General features: G+C 37.5%; 1 protein-coding gene across 1 annotated transcript in view; it reads right to left on the bottom strand.

Annotated features, from left to right (window-relative positions):
- Hcn1 (hyperpolarization activated cyclic nucleotide gated potassium channel 1) overlaps positions 1-12,969 on the bottom strand; it is a 397,328-nt gene that overhangs the window by 102,435 nt on the left and 281,924 nt on the right. Inside the window, exon 4 of the mRNA XM_052743322.1 lies at positions 10,185-10,403. Coding sequence (XP_052599282.1) covers positions 10,185-10,403 — 219 coding nt within the window. The remainder of the gene's footprint in view (positions 1-10,184; positions 10,404-12,969) is intronic.

Below are 12,969 nucleotides of genomic sequence, written 5' to 3'. Positions count from 1 at the left end.
GAATATCAAAACTGTCTGCACAGATGGAAAATGTTGGAATAATAATTCCACCTTGCCAGTTAGGTTGTTAGGTCCTATTTTTTGAGATGATAACAAAACTCATTTGATTCACAAAAGACTTCTGGAGATGAAAGTGGGTCATTTTTTCAAGCACACTGGCTTGGAATAAGACTGTATTTAACATCATTGCCACTCAAGTTGGTGTGGAATACAATTTGATATCTCTTGATCTCAGGTATTTTATCTCTAAATTGTGACTTGAGAAAACAAAAATGAGAATATCTAAACAGAAACATTGTCCTTCTTTTCAGAATTGAGAGAGAAAAAAACTTAATTTGAAATCTTTTAAGCTAAAACCACATTTGTGTTAATGTGATCTGTGCAGCACTAATTATCAGATAGGTAGCTTAGCATTTCAAATGGAAGGATGCTGCTTTTCTATTGAGCTGCATACACTTTTTTCCCAAAATTTTGAGATAGTATGTAAAAAAGGCTGAAAATTAAATGATTTTATATTTAAGATATGATGATATGCTGTTTTATGCAAGATTATTCAGAATGCTAATACAAATGATTTTATGGTAATTACATACATATTTCATCAATTTCTTGAAGTTTAGAACCAAGTCATCTGGATTACTTATAAAGTGGAAGAAAAAATGCATTTGTATATTGGTTTTGTTAAATATATGTTTCTCTCTAACATATTTGTATAAGGCAAGAATATTGGATCATCCTCACTAGGAATAAGTAGTTCCAACAAGGAAAACTGCCAGGGAATCAGGGGTTTAACCTTTCATCCTTCCTTCTAAAACAAATTAACTAGAGTTAGAGAAATGGCTGAGCACTCGATCTGAGTTCAAATTCCAAGCACCCATACCTAAAGCTGGGCACTGCAATGCATGTCTGTCCTCCTAACACAGAAGCCACAGAAAAGATCAACGTGGGACCTAGTTCTCAAAAAAAAAATAAGGTAGAGAGGCATACAGTTTTTTGATATATTGTGTATTGCAATAAAGCTTACCTGGGGATCAGAGGACAGAGCCAGCCACTAAATTAGACATAGAGGTCAGGCAGTGGTGGCACACACCTTTCAAACCCTATCACTTGGGAGTCACAGACCCATCTGGATCTCTGTGAGTTCAAGGCCACACTGGGCTACATGATAGAAACAGAACCAGACAGTGGTGACACATGCCTTTAATCTCAGGAAGTAATATGGCAGGACACAGAAAGGTATATATGGCGTGAAGAAACAGGAACTTGCTCTCTTGAGGCTGAGGATTTCGTAGAGGTAAGCTAGTGGCTGGCTGTTCTGCTTCTCTGATCTTTCAGCTTTCACCCCAAATATCTGGCTCTGGGTTTTTTTATTATAAGACCTCTTAAGATTCATGTTACAATATAGGACTTCATTCATGCATATAGGTGTAAGTGCAGCTGCACATAGGTGTGCACATACACATGTAACTCACACACATGCTAACTTAACATATGTCAATATAATCAAACCCTACTGTCAATTTCTCTCAAATCTACATTAATTTTTCTGATGTTTTAATAATGCTTACCACATTCTTTTTCCCTAGTACTTAGAACGGAAGCCAGGGCAAGCTGGGAAAGTGCTGTGCCAGTGAACTATATCCCAATGCTCCACATTCTAAAAGTGCATTTCCACTGTCACTGACATTCCTCTGCTTGTTGAGAACATTAAAACATTGTGTGAAAAGTATCTGCGGGAATTAAGTGGTAATGATATTAAACCATAAAACCTTTGGATAAACCAGAAAAGAAAGCAGCACAATAATCATATTCTGCTTGAATTCCTTGGGACCGATTAGCAATGGTCACATCCTTTGAAGGGTACAGCCATTCTGTGATCCACATGCTCTTACTCTCTGTCGCTAGGACTAGCTTGTCTCTACTATATGCTTGTCCCCCCCAACAGAGGGATTCTCGCTGTAGTAAATCATTTTATAAGTCGATCAGAATTTAGAGGGACAACAGATGAGGACTGCGATCTTCAACACTATGCAACATGATCCTACCAGGCATTTTGGCACAATAATGGTGACTTTTGATGGTAAAGTTTTCTATTTACCACATTTAAATTTGTCTTTGGCATGGAGCTTTCATTTTCTACCCCACCCCACCCCCACCATCTCCTCACTGTTTTCTATTTACCAACTTTTTTTTTTTTCTTTTTTGGTTTTTCGAGACAGGGTTTCTCTGTGTAGTTTTGGTGCCTGTCCTGGATCTCACTCTGTAGACCAGGCTGGCCTCGAACTCACAGATAGCTGCCTGGCTCTGCCTCCTGAGTGCTGAGATTAAAGGCATGCACCACTGCTGCCCAGCTCTATTTACCAACTTTGAACAGTTTTGCTTCTGTCTTCAGAGGTAGGCTTGGAGTAGGAATTCAATAACACTAGCAATCTGAACATTTAAATGATTCATTGACTTCTTGGATCCTCTCTAAATATCACCATCAAAACTATAACACTGAAGCTGAATGTTATTTTTATTAAGTATGACAATGCTAAGGATTTTAATAGAGCGTTATACAGAGTTGCTTAATTAACTTTCAAATATTTCTTTCATTAACTGTAGTATTAACTTAGAATAATCTTTGAAAGTATGCTATTTGGCAAAGCTTAAACAATGAATTTGAGATATTTTATGTAATTATCTGAAAAATGCAACATTTAAGTAATATACTGGTGTATTTAAATAAAAATGAAAGCATTTTATGTCAGTGTGGTTTATGGATGCATTATTTATCTACTGCTATATTATTTGCTCTTTAAAACTTTTGACTAGCAATATAGTCAGTTTTAAAAAGAGTATTTTCAGCTGGGCGGTGGTGGCGCACGCCTTTAATCCCAGCACTCGGGAGGCAGAGCCAGGCGGATCTCTGTGAGTTCGAGGCCAGCCTGGACTACCAAGTGAGTTCCAGGAAAGGCGCAAAGCTACACAGAGAAACCCTGTCTCGAAAAACCAAAAAAAAAAATAAAGAGTATTTTCTGTATTTCACATGTTCTTAAGAGAGAAAAATTCTGACTGACAAAAGTTAATTATGATAGTATTTATGACCCAGAGACTATAATTTAGTTTTACACAAATTGTCACCAAATATGAAAGCAAAAAACGTGTGTTAGGTCTTTAGAATAAATGGTTAGATCATAATTGAAGAGTCAGGGGAAATAAAGTAATTAGAACCTGTGATGCATATAACACTTTTAATAGCAATGATGCCTATGTTAAAGAAAATTCATTCCTACAATAATTTATTGATACCTTACATACCCTGATAGATGAAAAGCTGTTCATAGGAAGTACCTGGACAATGTATTCTGTGTTCAGTTCTGCCCTGTACTCACTGTGGATTTCACATTTGGTGTCTTAAATTTTCTTATAGAGTAGGGGCATATGAAATCTCAATGCTTCTCCACTCTGTACTAAATGAAATCCCAGTGGCTTGAGATCTCATAAGGAATACTGTTTTCCACACAGTGCCCATTCACAGTGCAGGGATTTCCAGGGAAAATGCAAGCATTTTCCTACCTCCTTTTCTTTGATGTTCTATCTCTGCCAGAGAATGCTAGTTTCTCACTTTTATCTTTTCTCTATCTGTTCCCTATGGAAAGAACTGTTGGCGGGTCACAGAGCTGTCAGCTTCTCTTGCTCTTTCAGTAGCAACATGACTAAGTTCTCATTAGTGGATATTGAACAGAAATGAATGTGTCCTGTTCTCTTTCCATTGTCACGGTCTGGAAGAGAGACATGACCATGGCACAGTTTCAGATATTCAGATAAATCAGGTTAGTAGTATCTAGGATCTCGTGGAAAATGCAAGTCTGTAAGTCAGATGCCAAGCTTAATGAAGCGGAAACTCTGGGAGTGGGGCCCAAGAATGCTTGTTTTCACCAACTCACTAAATGAATATAAAACACAGCAAAAATTTGGAAAGCATCTCAGCTAGAGGACCAGCTTAGAGATTGTGTTCACAGATGGCCTCGGGAGCAGAGCCACACACTGACAGGGCTTCTGAGTCGCAAAGGCTGTTTGTGAAGTCACAAATCCCTTTAAGTCACTTGGGTTGGGTCTTTTCCTTGGACAAAGTTAGCATTTGCCCGGCATAGGTTTTTCTCCCCCCACCCACATCCTAGAAGGGTTTGTATAATGTTTTCATTATTTAATAGTTACACCTGTTAAGACTGCCATCTTCCTTGAGTTTGCGCAGTTGTTGGGGGCGCAGAGGTCCTTGTACTCACCCAGAAGCACTAAGAGAATCAGGAATGTTAACCACAGGGGTGTCTCCTCAAGGGAGGAGATAAAAATCAAATACCTGCATTCCATCCAGAAAGCTGAGAGTGGATTTTGTTAACAACCTCGTGACCTTTTTGCTATCTGTAGGGGCAGATGTCACCCAAATTTCCCAGAGTGATTATTCAGACTCTTCCTTCCCCAGACCATTACCCATCAAGAGGGGAGATGTCACATGTACTTTGTGGCCTGCTGACCTCTATTCTATTGGTCAGAGATCACACTACATTCTAGGCCTCCAGCTATAGATCCTACCATTCTTTAGGCCACTTTCCAATGGGCCCCAGAAATCTGACTAGACAAACTGAAGTCACAGGTCAGAAGAGTGGGTATACCTTCTCCACTGAGGGCTCCTGTCAAATGATTGCACCCCTGGACATCAGCTTCTACTGTGTAAAACTTCTTTAAAGTGGCTTTATAGTTTATGATGTATAAGGAATTTGTAGAATATAGTAAAACAAACTTCAAACACTTCTAGAAGAAATTCATAGATGTATCAATCGAATACAAAAAGATACTCTGCCTTAGCACTAGTGTGAGAAGCTGCCATGTGCTTCAAAACAGAAACTGCAACATACTAAAGAAGGCTTAATGAGGATAAATCTCTACCACTTGGTATATTTCTGCAACTATAGATAAAAACATTATACTTGTGGGGAATTTTAATATGGAACACTGAGTACTAGAGCAGAAATTATCATTGAGGAAAAAGGAGAACTATATATATATTTTATAAACTTTGCACATAAAAATAGAACATTTTAAAATAGCTAGTACAAATAATTTGCAATTGACTGAATTTTTTTCACTTTGGTTAGGTTAGCTGATTCAAATCTTTACTTACTTCAGTATGTATAACAACACAAAAATATTTTTATTCAAGTGAGAATGCAAAGTATCATTCATGTAGTTATTTTCCCAGAAGCCCAATTTGTACCAGTCAATAACCTTAAACCAATCCCCTTCTATATCATGTTACTTATATGTATTTTTTTTTTAGTCTTTTTGAGACAGGGTCTCTCTCCTGACTCTGCCTCCCAAGTGCTGGGATTAAAGGTGTGTGCCACCACCCAGTGTAAGTATGTTTTTAAGGGTGACTATTCGGTATTAAGTAACCACTAGTGTGCTTATGTGGGCTGAGCATGCTGAACTTATGTATTTATGAATAAATATCAAAAATTGTGAAAAACGAGGTCATGAATTTGCAGGAGAGCAATGAGGTATGTATGGGAAGGTTTGGAGAAAAAAAGGGAAGGGGGAAAAGATATAATCTCAAGAAAATAAAGGAAATAATCAGGAAAAAAAATACTAGCACAAGGTTAGCACACTGCAGTTTTCCTGTACAAGTGTCTTACTTAGAGTCACAGCCTTAGGATGTTCCTGGTTGGAGAATACTTGGAGTACAAGCAATTTAACATACTAGAATATATTAAATTCAATTCTCAAGAGGTAAAGTAGACAGTTTAACTTCATGGAAATTTTCCAGGTTAATTAAGGAACCACAGGGACTCTTGTTCCTAACACTTTCATTTGTAAATTGAGGAAGAAAATATCTACCAGTTATGAAAGAAACCAAGTGAAAGGTTTTTTCTTGAAAGCAATGAATCACAGCCATATCTCTGCCCCATAATAAGGATCCTAACCAAAATTTTGCGAGTCAACCATAGTTCATATAAGTACTGACTGACCTTTATTTTTCTAAGGCCAAGAGCATCATACCTTTGAAGCAATAGTTCTGAGTGGTTTGGATTAAAAAATGGTCCCCATAGGCCCATGGAGAGTGGCACTATCAGGAGGTGTGGCCTTGGAGTAGGGGTGGCCTTATTGGAGGAAGTGTGTCACTGGAGGCGGGCTTTGAGGTTTCAGATGCTCAAGCCAGGCCCACTATCACTCTCTCTTCTTGCTGCCTGCCAATCCAGACATAGGACTCTCAGCTCTATCTCCAGCACCATGTCTGTCTGTGAGCCACCATATTTCCCACCATGATGATAATGGACTTAGCCTCTGAACTGTAGCCAGTCCCAATATCATGTTTTCCTTTATAAGAGTTGCCATGGTCATGGTGTCCCTTCACAGCAATAGAAACCCTAGCTAAAATACTACCACAGCAGCAGATCAACTTACTCATTTTGTTGTTATAAAGAAGAGCTGTAACATGTCCTTCTCTGTTTTAACTAAATAACAGCATGATTTAAAGGGATCATGGGTAGTACTACAAAAGGATCCTACTTATTTTATCATTTCTCTAGTTCTATAGTTGTTTTGTTATGTAATTGATGATTTAAAATTAATGTTCTGGAAACTTTTTGGTTCTTTCTGAGGCAGGGAGCTCCATCAGGCCTCAAAGAAGAACATACTGCCTATCAACTCAGCAACTAAGAAATTGCTTCAACCCTCATGGCAGTCACATTGATAATACATCATTTAATTCCAGGAGTAAGTGATCAATCTTAGAATTTCAGAAAAAAAAAGATTCAAAAACTTATTTTCTAAAAAGTTATCTGTCTTCAGGGAAAGGGAGGTTACATAAGTAAATACCTGTGTATGGTAGTACAAGCCTGTAATCCTAGGCATTAGGGAGGCTGAGACTAGAAGAACTCTTAGTCCCAGAAATTCCATGTTGAGTCTGGGCAGCAGAGTGAGACTTCACAATACATAAAATAAATATACAATTAAATATAAATAATCAAAACTGTGATGAAACAATACATTTACATACATGTACAACAACATAATTCAATTTTTGGAAGGTGTTTTACGTATATTCAAGTGATGACACTTGGAAAAGTTCAATCATGATTTCTCCATAACAATTTGTATATCAGTGTAAGGGGGAAGAGCTCTAAATAACCAGCTCTCTCACTGCCTGGCATGAGAAGTTTGGCAGCCTCTGGCTCACAATGTTGACGTTTCCACGTTTAGGGCCTAAGGACACACATCAGGGAAAAGGGTCTTCCTATCACAGTGTATGGATTTTCTTGGATACAGAGGGTGTATATAACATTCATGTGATTAAAGGTTGGCATGATCTGGAAGGAGCCCTAGAGCTTTCAAATACCAGTAAAACCTAGGTAAACCTCAGCAGTGTCTAAAACAAGGGAGTAGGCAGAGTGAAGGATGTAGCAGGGGGAAATCTATGATTATTTTCAAGAGTAAAGAAGGGTTTGCTGCTTGGAAAAGAGATCTGGTTAAAGGAGACTTAAGATTTTAAAAGCTGACCCTGAACTATTTTTTCACCTGAATTCCCCTCTATGGGCATATTATCAAAAGCACGTGCACAATCATAATTATTTTATTTTACTTTATGCTTTTTTTCTTATTTCTTTTATTCTGAGATTATAAGATAATTACATCATGTCTCCCTTCCCTTTCTTCTCGCCACACTCTCTCATATACCCTTCCTTGCTCTATTTCAAATTCTTGGCCACTCTTTTTCATTAACTGTTGTTATATGAATGTATGTATATACATATATATTCCTAAATATAACCTGCTCAGTCTGAATAATGTTACTTGAGTATATGTTTCAGGGCTGACAATTGGGTTTGAATTCCAATTAATACAAGATTTTCAGTCAAACAGCTTTGTATAGTCTTTTCTCCTTTACTGTTCTGTTCTTTACAATTTATTTATTTATTTTTTTCTTAAAAATAAATCTCAAGACAATTTTGACAGTTTGCCTTTCATGATTTCATCAAAAAAAGCATCGACTTGCTGATTATGTTAGTTGGTGATAGTGTAGTGATATTTGAACAAAATCAAATATCTTTGTTCCCTTTCTCCCATTACAGGATTACAGTGTCAAAGACTGTACATATAGCAAGAAAGACTCTCTGTGTATAAAGCAACAGCTAGAGTGGCATTCATCTGTTTTGGAACAATTGAATCTAACCTAGTACCAGTCACCCTTATTCTAGAAGCACTTAATCATCACTTTCAGAAATGTTCTGTGTCAAGGTGCAAAGACCTAGTTCCAGGGACTTTGGTACAGGAAGGTGCTCTATACACTTTCAAAAGGGCAATGTAAACACCAAGCTAGACAGCAACTCTTTATCTACAGTGGCGTACTACCTGCAAAGTATGCTAGGGCAATGGTGGCACAAAGCGTGTGTGAGTCACCAAATAATATCTCAATTTACCTTGGGCCCATTACATGAGATGGACCTGACCCTGCCTGGGTGACCAAGAATCTGAGAGTAGACAGCCCGAGGACCTAGGGTAAAATCAGATACTACTGGTCTAAAAAAAGAACCAGCATGCACAGGGCCTGCACGGGTCTACACCAAGCCCTCTGTGCTTATACTGTGGCTTCCAGGTAAGTGAATTTGTGGGATTCCTGAACGTGTGAATGAGTGAATCTTCAATTCTTGTGCCTTCTCTCGGGCACTTTTCCTTCCGTTGGTTTGTTTTGTCCAAGTTCAATGTGAGAGTCTTTGTTTTATCTTACTATTTTTTAAATTTGTCATATTTTAAAAAGATGAATGAATGAATGAATGAATGAATGAATGAACAAATTAAAACTTAGCCACTAGAGCAAATGCTAAAAAACAGAAGAAATGTCATTTATATCTGTTGGGAAAGAGAAAATAAGTTCTTCTTAACGGAGTGACATTGGGTATACCAACCACTCCAGGGCAGGTTTCAGGTTCAGGAGTTGTTGACCAGCATATTATGGACTCCACAGTTTTTCCTTGGTTTTGGAGGGTTTTGTTATGGTATTGGTTTTTTGTTTGTTTTTAGAGAAAGAACTTAAAGTTGGGTCTGTGGGTAGGGAGGGGGAGCAGATATGGAAGGACTTGGGGGGAATATGATCAAAATATATTTAACTTTAAAAATTGTTTAAAATAATAAGATATATAAGAAATAATGAAATCATAGCTTAACTTAGTTTTGTTCCTTTCTACTCCTTAAAGAGAAGTTTAACATGGCAGTCAGTTCCATGAACACACCGAGCACAGGAATGTAAGGTAGCAGCTGTGAACATGAGTTTAAAAACTGGAGAGTGTTTCCAGGCATGAGTGGTGCAAGGCTTTAAACCCGGCACTCAGGAGGCAGGGAGGCAGAGGTAGGCTGATCTCTGAGTTCTAGGCCAGTCTGGTCTACAAAAAGTTCCAGGACAGCCAGGGCAGATAAACTGTTTGAGAAAACAAAAAGCAAACACCCTGAGGAGTGTGATAAGTTTTGTAGAGATAAGGGCAGCCTATGTTTAGTTAGCTAAGGGTGTGGCCTACTATGTAAATTACTATTACAACATAAAGAAAAACACAGAACACAGACAGACAGAAGAGCAACGGTTGTCTGGCCCTTACTGCAGGCTTTCATTTCTTATAGTGTGAATTAGTCAGGGATCTACATTATAGTATTATTCCAGTAATTGAAATTCAACTCTTGGAATACAGAACCTGAACCATGGAAACACCTTGTACATCTTCTTTATAGATCTTAGAGATATAATTACATTTTAAGGAATGAAAATTTATATATTTAAAATTTTCAGACTAAGCTAACGTCAAACCCATTATACAGCCAAGCATGACACCTCAAACTCCTAATTATCCTGACTCCCACTCTCAAATTATGGAAGGATAGATCAGTTGCACCATGCTTGGTATATGCCATTTTGGGGAGTAAAGCTAGGGCTGCTGTACGCCAGGCACACACATATAAATATAATTCAAGACAAATGAAACAAGTTTTTGGAAAATTATCCTGATGGGAATCAGAAAATATCAAAACAGATTCTATTTCTTTTAAATACTGCAGCTCCTCACTGTTTTGATGTAGGGGTGTTGGTTTGTTAGCTTGAACACAATTCGAATTTTGTGAAGAGGCTGGCTGAAGATATGAGAGAGAATATGACGTACCTTTTCTTGATACTGCCTCCTTGAAGAGTCCAAAGACTGAATCAGAGCTGTGGCGTGGCCAACAAACATAGCATAGCAGGTGGCCCCGACAATCATGCTTAGCATGGTAATCCAGAGGTCGGACATGCTGACGGGCGCTTGGGCACCATAGCCAATGCACAGCATGTGACTCATAGCCTTGAAGAGTGCGTAGGAATATTGCTTTCCCCAAGAGTCGTTCTGAAACATGACAGAAAAGAAAATGAACTGAGCCAGTAGGATACTAAAAGGAAAAATAAGTGCAACTTAGCCACAGAAGCATTGGGAAACAACACTTATACCTAACTTCCTACTGGATGCTGAGCAAATGACTCAATGAAGTTCAAATCTAATCTATCAAGATAAAACAGAAATAGCATCATGTTCAGTTCATACACTCCCAGCCAGTTTTATGTTGACTGTTTTTTAAAAGTAGAATTCCAGTTGAGAAAATTGTAGAAGTGTCATAATAACACTGTTAAGAATAAATGTTGAGTCTTGTTTAATGTTTCAAGGGAATCATAATTCTCTAGTAACTGTATTTGCAACTGTGAAATGTAGCAGGTGAGTCTAAGCATAAGAATCCCAATACAAGAATTTTTGTCAATACTATATATATATCTCAGGTTTTATGAATGCAACTTTATATATATATATATATGTGTGTGTGTGTGTGTGTGTGTGTGTGTGTGTGTGTGTGTGTGTGTGTATGTGTGTGTGTGTGTGTGTGTGTGGTCTTTAATATTTCTGTGTTTTATAAAAGAAAAAACAAGAATGTTTTGGAAATACAGTCATAACTTGGTTGACATTCTAGAAATCCCCAAAGTTAGCTTGTGTTAATTATGACTTGCAAATTTCTGGTTCCATTTCAAAATCTTATTCCAATTTCAATTTTACAGGAAAAAAAAACTTGCTAAGTATGTTTTCTCTTGCACAAATTTTAAGCATCGTGTTTGTATGTTTTGTCATTCTGAGACTGGGGTCTTGTTATATCACAAATATGACATACTGTTTAGGAGTGCAAGTGTGGGCCACCATGACCATCTTAAATTCAAATGCTTTCAAAGCTTGTCCACCTCCCTAGATCAAGGCTTACATTATTTATGGGGCCAACTATAAAACTAAAATGATCGATCTCTAATTCAAACCCAACAAAAAATGCTAAAGATAATAAAATATGAAGAGTTTTCCTTTACTCCATTTTATTATTAACAAAATGAGGTAATAGTAACAGTTGAATAACTTAAGACCTTGTAAGCTATAAAAATGATATTTGGGTCACAGTGATATAAAATACAATGAACAATTACATGTTAACCTTGACTGACTAGTTTTCAGTGCTCTTCTGCAAATTATTTCTTAGGTTAGCACAATTTATACAATATTGAGCTCCACCCTCAACAATAACATTCATAGTGACATCAATTGCTTTTGGCTAATGCAAGATCACAAATATATTTTCATATCTTTTTTAATTTTGCAAAGACGATCTTTTGGTTGATACAATTGTTCCTGGAGCTATTAAAAATGTTTCCTGGGCTGTGAGAACATTAGGATGGATTTTTAATACATTACGTTACAATGTAAAATTTGGTACATCTGTTGTTGATGATTCACACAGAATGATTTTTTTATTAAGACCTAACACCATAGAAAACAGTCTCATGCTTGTCGGAGTTGGAATTTTTAATTGTACTTTTGTATTTTGAAATGATTATAGCGACATGGAGGTGCCAAGACGCAGGGAGCCCAAGCATTCTTCGGTCAGCTTCCTCAGTAGTTCTGTCTTCAAACCAATTGTTACCAACATAAATACAATACCAGAAATGGACATAAGTACAGTACAATGACCTCATTGGTGTACTTGCTTGTTTAGTTCCCTAAAATATTATTACATGTGTAGGTTCATGTGTTTATCAGAGCAGTCAAGACATGGAGCAATTCTACCACAGGGATCACTTCTATTGCTGTTACACTGAATTTAATGCTAATCTATGCAATGACATTTTAATATTCCCTCTGACATTTTCTGTAACTTATCAAGGTTATGAAAGAAGCCAGAGGTAGTCACAGGACTTTTTTTTAACAGTTCTAAATGTCTGTTTATGAGCCCTATTATTTTCTGTTCAGTCACAGGAAAAGTTTATCCAAAATTGCAGTTGTTGTCAGTGATTTGTTCATCTAAAGCTTCATATGAAAATAGAGTGCTATTTTTCTATAAAGTGTGATACTCTTTAAAATTAATTTGCTTTTCTAAGTTTGTGGATATTTGTTTGGTGCTGTTCCAGCAAATTTCAAAAGTGGACATGAAAACTTCTAGATGTGATGGTTGCAATTTGCATTAAAAAACCTTTACTTTTATAATGGTTTGCCTGAGTGTTGCCAGTACTGCCATAGAACACGGATGAGAGATCTAATATTTGTGCAGGAAATGTAGGGATGGCATCCTAGGAGTTATGGACAGGTAAGCATCTTACCATGAGTACCCATACTACAGGCACCTTTAGCTTTTCTTGTGGCTGCTACCTCTGTTTAAGCTGCAACTGTTTCTCCTATTAACCTGGACCCATTGATACTTAGCCATGTTGGAGACACATAAGATGCCACATTGTTGATTCATGTCTATATGCATCTTGTCCCAACTGATGGTCCTCTGCATAGCATCCCATACCTGCTGTGTGTGTGTGTGTGTGTGTGTGTGTGTGTGTGTGTGTGCGTGTGTGTGTGCTTGTGCGTGTGCGTGCGCGTGTGCGTGTGTGCGTGTGTG

The sequence above is a fragment of the Peromyscus californicus genome, unplaced genomic scaffold, assembly GCF_007827085.1.
Source record: "Peromyscus californicus insignis strain IS unplaced genomic scaffold, ASM782708v3 Scaffold_18__1_contigs__length_77618521, whole genome shotgun sequence".
Taxonomy (NCBI): Eukaryota; Metazoa; Chordata; class Mammalia; order Rodentia; family Cricetidae; genus Peromyscus; species Peromyscus californicus.
The sequence above is the reverse complement of the archived record's forward strand: the minus strand, read 5'-3'. Positions and strand labels throughout refer to the sequence as shown.